We start from the raw sequence: 15,825 nt of genomic DNA on the forward strand, positions 1-15,825 counted from the left end.
CACTTCACCGCCGTATAATGGCGTTGTGGGGTCGTCAGTATGGAGTTGTCCCCACTTTGTGGTTCCGACACCCTCCAGTCTGGTAGGAAGGATTTCTAGAAGATGTTGGAGGGAGTCTGCGGGGATTTCGGAGGTCGGAGACTCCGAGAATCCTTCCCTCCCATGGAGGACCTCCAGACCTCGGAACAGGGGGTTGGATTTACACGTGTGACATTCGTTTCGTTATGAATTGAAGTTCCGAAAAAAAAAAAAAAAATTTGTTTTTCAAAGATTCGGATGTATCCAAATTCCCAAATCACAATAGTAGCGAATTTCCACAAATCCAAAACAAAATAATGTAATGAAATAAAGAATAATCCGGATCTGAAATGGAAACATATTGCAATAAACACAGTGAGGTATAAAAAGTGAAATGAGACGATTCCTAGACAGGCGCGCTTCGTTCGCTCCCAATTGAAATTCTAATGACATTTCGTTTTTCGGAAATTCGGATCTATCCCAATTACAATATTACCGAATCTAAAACCAATCCGAAATAATGAAAAAAATGTCATAAAAAAAATTCAAATTTGAATCGTTTTCCAACAGTGTTGGTTATATCCTGTTTTATTCTATTCCGTTCTATTCCCTTTTATTTTCTATTTTATTTTCTTCTGTTTCACTCCATTATATTCTATTCTTTTATTTTCTGTGATATTCTTTTCTATTCCCATTATTATATATCACTACACACGGGGTGACCCCATTATTACATATCACTACACACGGGGTGACCCCATTATTACATATCACTACACACGGGGTGACCCCATTATTACATATCAGTACACACGGGGTGACCCCATTATTACATATCACTACACATGGGGTGACCCCATTATTACATATCACTACACACGGGGTGACCCCATTATTACATATCACTACACACGGGGTGACCCCATTATTACATATCACTACACATGGGGTGACCCTACATTTATACATAGCGGTAACCCAACATTAATATACAGGGGTAACCCTCATCACTACACAATAGTTGACCCCCATTATTACACATCGCTACACAGGGGTGACCCACATTATTACACGGGGGTGACCCCTTAATTACTGCACAGAGTTGCCCCCATTATTACAGATAACCCCACATTAATACACAGGGTAGACCCCTCCATCACTACACAGGAGGAACCCCATTATTACCACACAGGATGACTCCCCCCCCCATTATTACACATCGGTGACCAAAAGTAGAGAAAGTTGCATAGAGGTGATAGTGGGAGGACTGAACCATATACAGGTGGGGGGGGGGGGTGTCCTGGGTAGTCAGGCAGCTGCAGATGACAACCAGACTCTGTGTCTCTCCAGCTCTCAGGAGATCACACATGGGGCTCTCATCAGTGGATTCCCACAGAGCTCCAGCCGGCACCAGACTGAATATGATCCGGTGTCCTATCATATAAGGTCCCCCATCAGATAGTGTCCGCTGTGTTGCGCATGCGCAGTACACAGCAACACAGATTCCGAAAATATCCGAGGATGAACGGCGCCTGCGCTGAGTCCAGGTTCTCTCCCCACCATCCAAGCGGACATAGAATAGGAATAAAAAAGAGCCGAGCGCAGGGAGGCGGAGCCCGGAGCGTGGCGAGCGAAGCGAGGGGCCCTCTAATATTCACAAACCGTGTCCGCTTGGATGGTGGGGCCACCACCTCCACTCACCGCGCCGTTCAGCTTCGGAGATATTCCGAAGCTTCGTCTGCTCCGTACTGCGCATGCTCAGTACGGGGCGGACGCTATATGATGGGCGGACACTATACGGCAGAACACCGGGAAGGAGAGGCGGAGTGCGCTCAGTCCCCTCCCCCTCCAGTGATCAGAGTTAGTGGATATCTGTTCTCCGCTCTGATGTACTGTGGAGGAAGTGAGAACACCGGAGAAGAGCATCCCCGGCATCCCTTTAGATGGGTCACAGGCAGCACAGAGTTCTCCACCCGCCGACACTGCGCCTCTGAGACTGTACGGAGGGCCTCGGGGGCGGCTGCCTGCTGTGTTCAGACGGACATAGTTGCTGGCTGCAGACAGAGGGAAGAGGGTCACCAGTGGCCGGGCGCCCTAGGCGGAAGTGAGCCCTAGGCGGCTGCCTAGTCCGCCTAGTGGTAGCACCGGCCCTGTGTATATATGTGTGTCTATGTATGTATGTGTGTCTATGTATGTATATATGTATATATGTGTGTCTATGTATGTATATATGTATATATGTGTGTCTATGTATGTATATATGTGTGTCTATGTATGTATATATGTATATATGTGTGTCTATGTATGTATATATGTATATATGTGTGTCTATGGGAGGTCCTCCGGTGTTCTCCTCTATGGCTGAGCAGTGTGTGCGGTAAGAAGGAATCATAATAAACAACGTTGCCATGGTAACGGATGTAATGCGAGCCCCTCCCCCATCCCCGGGTCTCCTCTCCGCCATCCACCCGGGGGCGGAGCTTCCCTATCATTACCCCGCCTACCGGGACTGCTGTATAGAGGGTACGCCGCTCATCCCGTGTCACTTCCGGTACCGGGCGGAGCTCTATGCTGATCCCCGGAAGGACGGTCTAGTGATGGCACAGTGTGGGAAGTGCTGGCCTCTAGTGGCCCCGGAGATCAGTGCAGTCCCTGAAATGACTGAATACAGAGAGACATTTCATTCTACTGATATTATTATTAAGTGTATTCATGTTTACAATGATAATAATAATTATTATTATTGTAAATATTATTACAAATAATAATATCATTAATAATATTATATTAAAATAAATAAATAATTATTATACATATAAAACATATAGTATAATGTTTTAACAACAATAATTAATTAAAATATATAATAAAACAAATAATAAATTATGATCTGATCTAATAATACAAATATATATTTTTCTATCTGATGCGGCAATTTAATTTTCTCGGTCTGTAAACAGTTTTTATTGCCCCCCCCCCCCCCCCATAATTCTGTTCCTGAAGCCTCTTATAATATATAATTCACCTAAAATTAAACATTCCCCTTAGGTGAATATATACAGCAGATCTGGAAAGCATCCAATTACCGTATATAACATAATATGTCCTATATATTCACCTAAGGGGAATGTTTAATTTTGCAGCAGAGAGATCTCTCTTGCAGGAGCTCCTGACAGAGGGATTTGTATTGCTGATATTATCTCCAGTTATTGGAAGTGAGCAGGGCAGGACTTAGGGTGGTGGGGGCCCCTGGGCTTGAGTCACTTTCGGGGCCTACCTTCTATACATTATCATATTTATGGGTGTATAACACGCGCCGGCGTATAACATGCACCCCAAGTTTAAGAGGGAAGTTTAAGGAAAAAAACTTACATTTACATGCCCATCAATGCAGCCTTATCAGTGTCCATATGTAGCCTTGCCCATGCATCTGCAGCCTTGTCCAGTGTCATTGCAGCCTGTCATTGCAGCCTGTCATTTGCAGCCTTGTCATTGCAGTCTTGAAGTTTAAAAATGGCGCCGCCGAGGTAGAGTCCTGTGTATCTCGGTGGATCTCAGGTCCTCTTGGCGGCTCTCAGGTCCTCTCAGCTCTTGGGTCCTCTCAGGGGCATTGGGTCCCCTCGTAGTCCCGAGCGGAGCCGAGAGTAGCCGAGTGTAGTCAGCTTGGCTCACAGTCACGCCCAGTCCCTGTGTTATGTCCATCATAGGGCAGGACTGGGCATAACTGTGAGCGGAGCCGAGTACACTCGGCTATGTATCTCGGCTGGGCCTGTGGGGCCCCCTATTAGGCAGGGCCCATGGGCTTGAGCCCAGTCAAGCCCAATGGTAAGTCCAGCCCTGGAAGTGAGAGTCAGTTTATTGATTGGCATTGTCTAGTCTTCTTTTTATAGGAATTGGCATTTCTTGTCGTTTTCTATAAAAATATAAAAATGAGGACCGAAGTCCTCGCTGTGATTCTTGTTCTGTTGGTCCCTTGGGGACTAAACAGAAATACCATCAAGCAATCCCCAGAGGTCCACATGGATCAGGAGGAGGGGATTGTAGAAAGACAGCAGCAGCCAGCGGAGATTCACATCACAGGCTGTGCCCAGAGATGCCCAACCCCCACAGACCTGCATGGAGGAGCCCAGAAATATCATCACAGGGTCCCCAGTGGAGGGGATTGTGACCACAACCCAACAACCAGCGAAGATTCTGCTGATATTTAGAATCTTGTATCCATGGGCTGTGCCCAGAGATGCCCAACCCCCACAGACCCGCATGGAGGAGCCCAGAAATGTCACCACAGGGTCCCCAGTGGAGGGGATTGTGACCACAACCCAACAACCAGCGAAGATTCTGCTGATATTTAGAATCTTGTATCCATGGGCTGTGCCCAGAGATGCCCAACCCCCACAGACCCGCATGGAGGAGCCCAGAAATGTCACCACAGGGTCCCCAGTGGAGGGGATTGTGACCACAACCCAACAACCAGCGAAGATTCCGCTGATATTTAGAATCTTGTATCCATGGGCTGTGCCCAGAGATGCCCAACCCCCACAGACCCGCATGGAGGAGCCCAGAAATGTCACCATAGGGTCCAGCATTGAGGAGAACATGAAGAGGACGGAGCAGCCAGTGGAGGAAACATTAAGAATTGAAAATGACCCTTCAGGACCCATCAGCTGGTTTTTATACCTGATCCGTCCTCCACTCTGGTTTAGCGTGGCAGTCCTGATCATTTTCCAGATTCTGAAGTACATCCTGCACCAAAATTACCTGGTCACCATATTAGGACACTATTTGACATTTCTGGATCTGACTGCATTCATTTATCCACTGATGGATATCTGGAACAGCAGGGGAACGTCCTTTGAGAACCTAATGCTAGAACCCTTCAGCTGGTTTTTATTCCAGAACCGCCCTCCGTTCTGGTTTAGCTTGGCAGTCCTGGTTTGTGTTCTCATTCTGAAGTACATCCTGCACCAAAATTACCTGGCCAGTGTATTAGAACGCTATTTGATATTGCTGGAGCTTTGTAGATTCCTTTATCTACTGATTGATATCTGGAACAGCGGGGGGGCATTCTTTGAGAACATAATCCCACCCCTGTTTATAAATATTGCTACTGAACACCGGTCAGAATGCTTTCTGGGGCTTATCGCCATGCTGGTGGTACTACTCCTAACATGTTTCAAGCCAATCTACCGACTGTTCCGACCAAGAAGTAGCAACATCACCTCACCACCAAGTGATGTCATTCCATCAGCAAGTGATGACATCATTCCACCATCAAGTGCTGTCATTCCACCATCAAGTGATGACACCTTTCCACCAAGTGATGTCATTCTACCAGCAGGTGATGACACCATTCCACCAAGTGACGTCTTTCTACCAAGTGATGACACCATTCCATCAACAAGGGACGTCATTCTACCAGCAATTGATGACATCATTCCACCATCAAGTGAAAATGTGGAGAGCACCATGGAGGAGACCGACGTTCCTATTCTCCGAGTTGCACCTCCTAGGGATCACATCCGTGCTCACATACGGGATTTATGCCGGCCAGTGAAGAAACAAAGGCCAACCAAAGTGTTTAAGGATGGCAACATATTCCCAACGAGCGATGACATCGTTCCAACAAGAGGAAATGTGGACAGCTCTAAGGAAAAGACTGATGTTCCCGTTTGCATAGTCCCACCTCCTCAAGCTTCCCTCAGTGCTAGGCTAAGCCAGCGTATAGAGAAGCTGAAAGCAGAAATGGTGGACAGGCACGGGAATATCTTTCCACGACAGAATGTCATCAGCCCCCCGAGTGATGTCATCATTCCACCAAGAGAAAATGTGGACAGCTGTATGGAAGAGACTTATGTTCCCGTTTGCATAGTCCCACCTCCTCAAGCTTCCCTTAGTGCTAGGCTAAGCCAGCTTAGAGAGAAGCTGAAAGCAGAAATGGTGGACAGGCACGGGAATATCACCCCAGGACAGTGTCATCACCCCCCCGAGTGATGTTATCTTTTCACCAAGCAAAAATGCAGCGAGCGATACGGAGACTTCCTTTCCTGTTCCCAGCGCCGCATGTTGTAAGAAAAACTGAACAGAGTTATGGACAAGACTGACGTTCCCATTCCCGGTGTCACACCTCCTCGGGATCACAGCAACATCATCCCACAGAATGGTGATTGTCAGGTCACCTTGAGGCGAGGTGACAGGTGCACACCGTAGGGATCAGGAGTGCACCGCAAGGTTGTGGACCCTACGGCTGACTGCTGCAGATGGGGGACAGATCCTACTGGGGTTAGAGCGGAAGATTCCCTGGGGCGCGGAGTCTTAAGAGCCAGCAGGTGTTCACCAGCGCCTCTGGTGGTGAGGATGGATTTGGCTGCAACTGGCTCCAGGTCGCGACCCCCAGGGTCCCCCAGCTCACACCCACAGTAGGCAACAGGAGGATAGGGATGGTGAGGGACAAAGCCAAGGTCGGGCCACAAGCAGACAAGAATAGTCGGGTACACGCCAAAAGGTCAGGATCACAGGCAAACAAGGATAGTCAAGACACGCCAAAGTCGGTAACGGAAAACAGTAGCAGGTACCAATCTCCGGTGATTTAATAGGCCGGGCCAACATGGCGTGCAGGCGTGGGGGTTCAAGTGTCTCGACATTGCTGGCGCTGTGTGTTAAGCTGCGCGGGCGCAGTTATTTAGTTATTATATTATTAGTAGTGCAGTGATATTATAGTGTGTGATTGTAGTGCAGTGTTATTATAGTGTGTGATTGTAGTGCAGTGTTATTATAGTGTGTGATTGTAGTGCAGTGTTATAGTGTGTGATTGTAGTGCAGTGTTAGTATAGTGTGTGATTGTAGTGCAGTGTTAGTATAGTGTGTGATTGTAGTGCAGTGTTATAGTGTGTGATTGTAGTGCAGTGTTATAGTGTGTGATTGTAGTGCAGTGTTATAGTGTGTGATTGTAGTGCAGTGTTAGTATAGTGTCTATGGGCAGCACAGAGGCTTAGGGGTGAGTCTTGCAGCAATGGGGTCCTTGGTTCAAATCCTGACCAGGACACTGTATGGAGTTTGCATGTTCTCCCTGTGCTTGCGTGGGTTTCCTCCCCTACTGTGAAAGACATGCAACTTTTTTGCGTTGGTGGTGCAGTGGTGAGCATAGCTGCTTTCTAAGCAGATGACCCGGGTTCGATTCCCGGCCAACGCTCTCTCCAAGATGTCTGCCTCACCTTCTCGGTGTATTGAGTCCCCAGGGGGGAAAGTGCTGTACAAATTAAGTGTTGAGTATCTATGAAAAAGGAAAGAGATTGTGGGACTTTATATGAAGCACACTACTAAATGAAACGAACCAATGAGGACCATAATTGTTTAATTACAAAGGGCCTATATACATATAAATTGGTAGAGAAGGTATATATAATGTAATATAATAAAAGGGTCTTGACAGATATCATCAAAACAATTGATAGTCCTCAATTATTCCAACATGAGACACATAATAATGGACCTTGGGTATGTGGGCCCAAATTGTACCGCTAACATTTATACATGGATAAGAATGATTCGTTATAATAAAATACAAATATTGCATGTAGTTACTGTGATGTAGCATTGTAGGAAATCTCTACGCGTTTCGTAGAGAAAGAAGCTGATTCTTATCCATGTATAAATGTTAGCGGTACAATTTGGGCCCACACACCCAAGGTCCATTATTATGTGTATCATGTTGGAATAATTGAGGACTATCAATTGTTTTGATGATATCTGTCGAGACCTTTTTTATTATATTACATTATATATACCTTCTCTACCAATTTATATGTATATAGGCCCTTTGTAATTAAACAATTGTTGTCCTCATTGGTTCGTTTCATTTAGTAGTGTGCTTCATATAAAGTCCCACAATCTCTTTCCTTTTTCATATATATACTCAACACTTAATCTGACAGAGGCTTCTTACCACGTGATCAGCTGTGACCAATCACACAGCTGATCATCGCGTGAACCAGGAAGTGCTGGTAAACGGCATTCCTCAGTTCGCTCTGACAGGGAGAGCCAATTGGCGGGGGTCTGTGCTGATAATCAGCACATTGATTATCAGCACAGCCCCCATCAAATGTACCCATCAGCTGCCAATCGGTGCCCAGTAGCTGTCAGTCAGTGCCCATCATAACCTCTTTCAGTGCCCAATAAAGTGCCAATCAGTGCCCACCACAGTGCAAATCAGTGCCCACTATAGTGCCAATCAGTGTCAATCACAGTGCCAATTAGTGCACAGCATTAACACCTGTCAGTACCTGCCCATCAGTGCCATCTATTAGTATCCATTAAATCCGCCAATCAGTGCCGCCGGTCAGTGCCCATCAGTGCCGCCGGTCAGTGCCCATCAGTGCCGCCGGTCTGTGCCCATCAGTGCCGCCGGTCTGTGCCCATCAATGCCACCAGTCAGTGCCCATCAGTGCAGCCTGTCAGTGGCCATCAGTGCTGCATATCAGTGCCACCTATCAGTGCCCATCAATGCTGCATGTGAGTGTCGCCTATCACAGCCCATCAATGCTGCATGTGAGTGTCGCCTATCAGTGCCCATCAATGCCGCCAGTCAGTGCCCATCAGTGCAGCCTGTCAGTGGCCATCAGTGCTGCATATCAGTGCCACCTATCAGTGCCCATCAATGCTGCATGTGAGTGTCGCCTATCAGTGCCCATCAATTGCCTACTCATCAGTGCCCATCAGTGCCGCCTCCTCAGTGAAGGAGAAAACTATATTTTATAACAAAAACAAAGAAAAACTTATTTTATCAAAAATTTTGGTCTTTTTTTTAGTTTGTTTAGTAAAAAATACCCCCCCCCCCCCGAGGTGATCAAATCCCACCAAAAGAAATCTCTATTTGTGGGAAGAAAATGATAAAAATGTCGATTGGGTACAGTGTTGTATGACCGCGTAATTGTCATTCAAAGTGCAACAGTGCTGAAAGCTGAAAAATGGCCTGGGCAGGAAGGGGGTGTAAGTGCCCGTTGGTTAAGATGCACATCTAATGCCGCGTGCACACGACCGGACTTTCCGACAGACCGGAATCCATCGGACAAATTGATCGTGTGTGGGCTCCAGCGGACTTTTCTTCCCCAAAAGTCAGACAGGCCTAGAAATAAAACTACATACAAATCTATCCGACGGACTAAAAATCGGGAAAACCGTTGGTCTGTGTGCTGGTCTGACGGACCAAATACAACGCAAGGGCAGATATTAGCTACTGGCTATTGAACTTCCTTGGTTAGTCCCGTTTACGTCATCACGTTCAAAATGAGCGGACTTAGTCTGGTCATGTGTGGCCAAGTCCGTTCATTCAGAAAGTCCTTCGGACCTTCCGCTGAAAGTCTGTCGGGAAGACCATCGCACCGTCTGCCAGAAACTCCAGATGTGGTCTAACCAGAGTTTTATAAAACGGGAGGATTATTGATCCATCCCTGGAATATATTCCTTTTTTTATGCATGCCAATATTCTGCCGGCTTTGGTAGCTGCAGCCTGGCACTGCACGCCATTGCTCAATCTGACATCTACTAGAACCCCCAGATCCTTCTCCATCCTTGATTCTCCCGCCGTTCCCCCCCAGTGAGTAGTTTGCATTTGTTTTTTTGCCCCCCAAGTGCATTACTTTACATTAAACCCAATTTGCCATGTATTTGCCCGCTCCATTATCAGTGGCGTCACTAGGGTTGGTGTCACCTGGTGCGGAAAACATTGGTGTCACCCCCTTCCCCAACTATAGTCCCCCCTCAGTACAGACCCCCCACTAAGTACAGACTCCCTCCCTCAGTACAGATCCCCCTCCCATAGTATAGATCCCCCTCACTAAGAACAGACCCCCCTTCCTCAGTACAGACCCCCCCACTAAGTACAGACCACCCTCCGTCAGTACAGATCCCCTCCCATAGTATAGATCCCCCTCACTAAGAACAGACCCCCCCTTCCTCAGTACAGACCCCCCCACTAAGTACAGACCACCCTCCGTCAGTACAGATCCCCTCCCATAGTATAGATCCCCCTCACTAAGAACAGACCCCCCCTTCCTCAGTACAGACCCCCCCACTAAGTACAGACCACCCTCCGTCAGTACAGACCCCCCTACTAAGTACAGACCACTCTCCGTCAGTACAGACCCCCCCACTGAGTACAGATCCCCTCCCTCGGTACAGATCCCCCTCCCATAGTATAGATCTCCCTCACTAAGAACAGACCCCCCTTCCTCAGTACAGACCCCCCACTAAGTACAGACCACCCCTCCCTCAGTACAGATCCCCCTCCCATAGTATAGATCCCCCTCACTAAGAACAGACCCCCATTCCTCAGTACAGACCACCCTCCCTCAGTAAACACCCCCCCACTAAGTACAGACCACCCTCCGTCAGTATAGACCCCCCCACTGAGTACAGACCCCGTCCCTCAGTACAGATCCCCCTCCCATAGTATAGATCCCCCTCACTAAGAACAGACCCCCCCTTCCTCAGTACAGACCACCCTCCCTCAGTACAGACCCCCCTAAGTACAGACCACCTCCCTCAGTACAGATCCCCCTCCCATTGTATAGATCCCCTCACTAAGAACAGACCTCCCTTCCTCAGTACAGACCCCCCCACTGAGTACAGACCCCCTCCATCAGTACAGATCCCCCTCCCATAATATAGATCCCCCTCACTAAGAACAGACCCCCCCACTAAGTACAGACCACCCTCCGTCAGTACAGACCCCCCCACTGAGTACAGATCCCCTCCCTCAGTACAGATCCCCCTCCCATAGTTTAGATCCCCCTCACTAAGAACAGACCCCCCTTCCTCAGTACAGACCCCCCCACTGAGTATAGACCACCTTCCTCAGTACAGATCCCCCTTCCATTGTATAGCTCCCCCTCACTAAGAACAGACCCCCTTCCTCAGCACAGACCCCCCCCACTAAGTACAGATCCCCCTCCCATTGTATAGACCCCCCTCACTAAGAACAGACCCCCTTCCTCAGCACAGACCCCCCCACTAAGTACAGACAACCCTCCGTCAGTACAGACCCCCCCACTGAGTACAGACCCCCTCCCTCAGTACAGATCCCCCTCCCATAGTATAGATCCCCCTCACTAAGAACAGACCCCCCTTCCTCAGTACAGTCCACCCTCCCTCAGTATAGACCCCCCACTAAGTACAGACCACCCCTCCCTCAGTACAGACCACCCCTCCCTCAGTACAGACCCCCTTCCTCAGTACAGACCCCCCCACTAAGTACAGACAACCCTCCGCCAGTACAGACCCCCCCACTGAGTACAGACCACCCCTCCCTCAGTACAGATCCCCCTCCCATAGTATAGATCCCCCTCACTAAGAACAGACCCCCATTCCTCAGTACAGACCACCCTCCCTCAGTAAACACCCCCCCACTAAGTACAGACCACCCTCCGTCAGTATAGACCCCCCCACTGAGTACAGACCCCGTCCCTCAGTACAGATCCCCCTCCCATAGTATAGATCCCCCTCACTAAGAACAGACCCCCCCTTCCTCAGTACAGACCACCCTCTCTCAGTACAGACCACCCTCCGTCAGTACAGACCCCCCTAAGTACAGACCACCTCCCTCAGTACAGATCCCCCTCCCATTGTATAGATCCCCTCACTAAGAACAGACCTCCCTTCCTCAGTACAGACCCCCCCACTGAGTACAGACCCCCTCCATCAGTACAGATCCCCCTCCCATAATATAGATCCCCCTCACTAAGAACAGACCCCCCCACTAAGTACAGACCACCCTCCGTCAGTACAGACCCCCCCACTGAGTACAGATCCCCTCCCTCAGTACAGATCCCCCTCCCATAGTTTAGATCCCCCTCACTAAGAACAGACCCCCCTTCCTCAGTACAGACCCCCCCACTGAGTATAGACCACCTTCCTCAGTACAGATCCCCCTCCCATTGTATAGCTCCCCCTCACTAAGAACAGACCCCCTTCCTCAGCACAGACCCCCCCACTAAGTACAGATCCCCCTCCCATTGTATAGACCCCCCTCACTAAGAACAGACCCCCTTCCTCAGCACAGACCCCCCCACTAAGTACAGACAACCCTCCGTCAGTACAGACCCCCCCACTGAGTACAGACCCCCTCCCTCAGTACAGATCCCCCTCCCATAGTATAGATCCCCCTCACTAAGAACAGACCCCCCTTCCTCAGTACAGTCCACCCTCCCTCAGTATAGACCCCCCACTAAGTACAGACCACCCCTCCCTCAGTACAGACCACCCCTCCCTCAGTACAGACCCCCTTCCTCAGTACAGACCCCCCCACTAAGTACAGACAACCCTCCGTCAGTACAGACCCCCCCACTGAGTACAGACCCCCTCCCTCAGTACAGATCCCCCTCCCATAGTATAGATCCCCCTCACTAAGAACAGACCCCCCTTCCTCAGTACAGTCCACCCTCCCTCAGTACAGACCCCCCCACTAAGTACAGACCACCCTCCCTCAGTACAGACCACCCTCCATCTAAGTACAGACCACCATCCGTTAGTATAGACCCCCCTCACTAAGTACTGACCCCTTCCCTCAGTACAGACACCCCCATCAGAATAGAATCCCCCTTAGTGCAGACCCCCACAGTATAGATACCCCCCTTAGTGCAGATCCCTCATCAGTATAGACACCCCCCAAAACAGACTCCCCATCAGTATAGACACCCTCCTTAAGACACCCTCCTTAATACAGACCCCCAAATCAGTAAAGACACCCACCTTAGTGCAAACTCCGCAGTATAGACACCCCCCATATAGTGCAGACCCCCCCATCAGTATAGAATCCCCCTCCTTAGTGCAGACCCCCATCAGTATAAACACCCCCTTAGTGCAGACCCCCCATCAGTATAAACACCCCCCTTAATACAGACCCACCCATCAGTATAGTCACCCCCTTAGTGCAAACCCCTGCAGTATAGACACCCCCCCCCCCATTTAGTGCAGACCCCTGCAGTATAGACTACCCCCCCTTAGTGCAGACCCCCCATCAGCATAGGCACCCCTCTTCCCTCCCATAGCGCCCCCTGCACATGTCCATCTACTTATAATGAAGTGTACAGTACAGACCTCAGAACAGCGCGGCCGCGGACGTATACACACAGCGGTGTGTCCCTCTGACTCCTCCTCCTCACTGGATGTAAACAGAGAGGAGGCGGCGCCGGCTTTAGTGTGCTCCACTGAAAGCGAGGCGCAGATCATCAGGGCAGCGGGCGGTGTTAGCGGTGCCGCAATCCACGGGTGTCACCCGGGAGCGGCCCGCGCCCCCAGCCCCCACCTATCAATGCTACTGTCCATTATTTTGCTCAGGTCTTGCTGTAAAATTTCTATATCTTGATGTGAAGTTATTGCCCTGCTTAAATTTGATGTCGTCCTCTATATCATTTATAAATATATTGATCCCAAGACAGGATCCTGGGGCACCCCCACTTACCATTCCGGACCAGTCTGAGTACACATTAGTTAGCACAACCCTTTGGACACGCCCCTGTAACCAGTTTTTAACCCAAGAAAAAGAAATCTTCTGGCCCGCGCCTGCAGACCTCAGCTAGTAGATTAGGATTGGGGGGACTGTATCAAATGCCTTTGCAAGATCCAGGTAGACTAAATCCACGGGCCTTCTCCTGTCTAGATGGCCGCTCACTTCCTCAACCTTTCGTAAGCCCATGCCGATGACTGCTTAAGATATTTTTTTTTCACCCCGTAAATTCTTGGCTATAGTCCCTTATCACCCCCTCCAATAATTTACCAACGATTGATGTTAGGCTGACTGGCCTGTAGTTCCCAGAGATTGGCTAGTTTGAAATGTAGTGTTCTTGTGCTACCCTCCTTTTACTATGTTTTACATTACATGAGATCGTCCTTTCCCCCGACTTGTTCATTCAGCGAGTTAGTTGGGGTAGGCGGAACACTTTGGTGGGGGTGGGTCAGCCACGCCTCTTGAACCTTTACCCTTTGGGGACACGCCTGCTGACATTTGACCTTTGGAGCAGGTCCCTATTCCAATCCCTGAGTCCTAATCTTGTTCTTCAAGGGAAAACCCTAACCCCAACCCCAACCCCAACCCTAACCTCTGGGGACACGCCTTCTGATCCCAAGTTGTCCCGTATTTCCACATCTGAGATCAGACTTGGATCGTTCGTATATTAATATATCTAGCAGGGCGTTCTTCCTAGTTGGGGAATCTGCCAACTGTGACATGAAGTTGTTGTGTAAGGCAGTGGTCATCAACCAGGTCCTCAGGGCCCACTAACAGGCCAGGTTTTAAGTATTACCTTGGGGGAGATGCAGACTAGAATACGGCAATCACTGAGTAACAAAATGATATCACCTGTCATGTATTTCAGTTATTTTGCAAACCTGGCCTGTTAGTGGGCCCTGAGGGCAGAGTTGATGACCACTGGTGAAATGACGGGCCTTTAAATGAGTGAGCTGTCCCCTATGCCCAGTCAATATCGGGGTAATTAAAGTCCCCCATTATGATGACGTTTCCCTCTCTCACTGTCGTTTCCAATTGCGATAGCTTTCCTGCAGAAGAATGCAAATTGTCTGCCAGTATTTTATAATAACATTCTGCATTCATCTTGTAATCAATTTTCACAAAATTCCCCCCGTTCCTTTAGAGCTCACATACAACCAAAACATCAATGAGCCACCACCATGCTTCACAGTGGGGATGGTATAATTATCACTGTAGTCCCCTCTCCAAACATAGCGCTTATGCTTGTGGCCATAAAGCTCTATGTTGGTCTTGTCACTCCAGATTACAGTGTGCCAGAAGCTGTGAGGTGTGTCAAGGTGTTGTTAACCATATTGTAACCGGGCTTTTTGGTGGCATCGGCGCAGTAAAGGCTTCAGTCTGGCAACTCGACCATGCAGCTAATTTGTGTGCAAGTATTGTCGTATTGTCCTCCTTGAAACAACCAGACCATCTTCTTCCAGTGCAGCCTGTATTTCTCCTCAGGTTACCTGTGGGGGATCTTCTTTGCATCCCAAACAATTCTGGCAGTTGTGGCTGAAATCTTTCTTGTTCTACCTGACCTTGGCTTAGTATTAAAAGATCCCTGAATTTTTCACTTCTCAATAAGTGATTGAACAGTACTGACCGGCATATTCAAGGCTTTGGTCATCTTTTTATAGCCTTTTCCATCTTAATAACGTTCTTTTACCTTGTTACGCAGGTCTTTTGAAAATTCTTTTCTGCTCCCCATGGCTCAGTATCGAGCCTACTCAGTGCATCCACGTGAGAGCTAACAAACTCATGGATTAATTACACACGGATACTTATTGCAATTTTCAAAAGCCACAGATGTGGAAAATGAACCTTTCATTGCTATTATAACCTGTGTGTGTCTGTATCAAAGCCAAACATTCCGAGGGGGTCTCTCATCAGGGCCATTTGGGGGATTTCTGTTATCATTATGATTTATAGAGAAGCCAAACAAAATGTGATAATAAATGTCTTCATATCTTCACTATCCTTAAATAAAAGACAGTTTGTCGGCATTATCAGTCATATCTTCCATATCAGTGCCTCCTTGACAAATTTCAGCCTTCTTATTGGCCAGAGAGATGGAAAGTGAACTGAATGTAGCCAAGAAGAAGAATGGGAAGTTGAGTAGTGAAAACTGATTCAGATATGAACATGAAGAAAGGTTTTTGGGTAATAAAGGCAACAGGAGGCGCCTTCTGATATCTGCTCCGGGACACGACATTTATTACTAGAAAAATGGATTCATTGATTTTAGTAGTAGGCTGGAATCACCAAAATCTCCTGTGTAGCTC

At 48.4% G+C, this 15,825-nt stretch overlaps 1 protein-coding gene, 1 non-coding gene and 1 pseudogene across 3 annotated transcripts in view; 2 read left to right on the top strand and 1 right to left on the bottom strand.

Annotated features, from left to right (window-relative positions):
• Positions 1-2,571, bottom strand: part of LOC143986646 (uncharacterized) — a 41,020-nt gene extending 38,449 nt beyond the window's left edge. For both annotated transcript variants that reach the window (XM_077485056.1, XM_077485054.1), the window contains exon 1: positions 2,523-2,571. In XM_077485056.1, the coding sequence (XP_077341182.1) occupies positions 2,523-2,554 (32 nt within the window). In that variant the 5' untranslated portion in view covers positions 2,555-2,571. The remainder of the gene's footprint in view (positions 1-2,522) is intronic.
• LOC143986656 (C3a anaphylatoxin chemotactic receptor pseudogene) overlaps positions 1-15,825 on the top strand; it is a 146,192-nt pseudogene that overhangs the window by 56,081 nt on the left and 74,286 nt on the right.
• On the top strand, positions 7,136-7,207 carry TRNAR-UCU (transfer RNA arginine (anticodon UCU)). Its single transcript has one exon. It is a non-coding gene; the product is annotated as a tRNA-Arg (tRNA).

The sequence above is a fragment of the Lithobates pipiens genome, unplaced genomic scaffold, assembly GCF_037356315.1.
Source record: "Lithobates pipiens isolate NorthernLeopardFrog02 unplaced genomic scaffold, aLitPip1_a1.2 Scaffold_175, whole genome shotgun sequence".
Taxonomy (NCBI): Eukaryota; Metazoa; Chordata; class Amphibia; order Anura; family Ranidae; genus Lithobates; species Lithobates pipiens.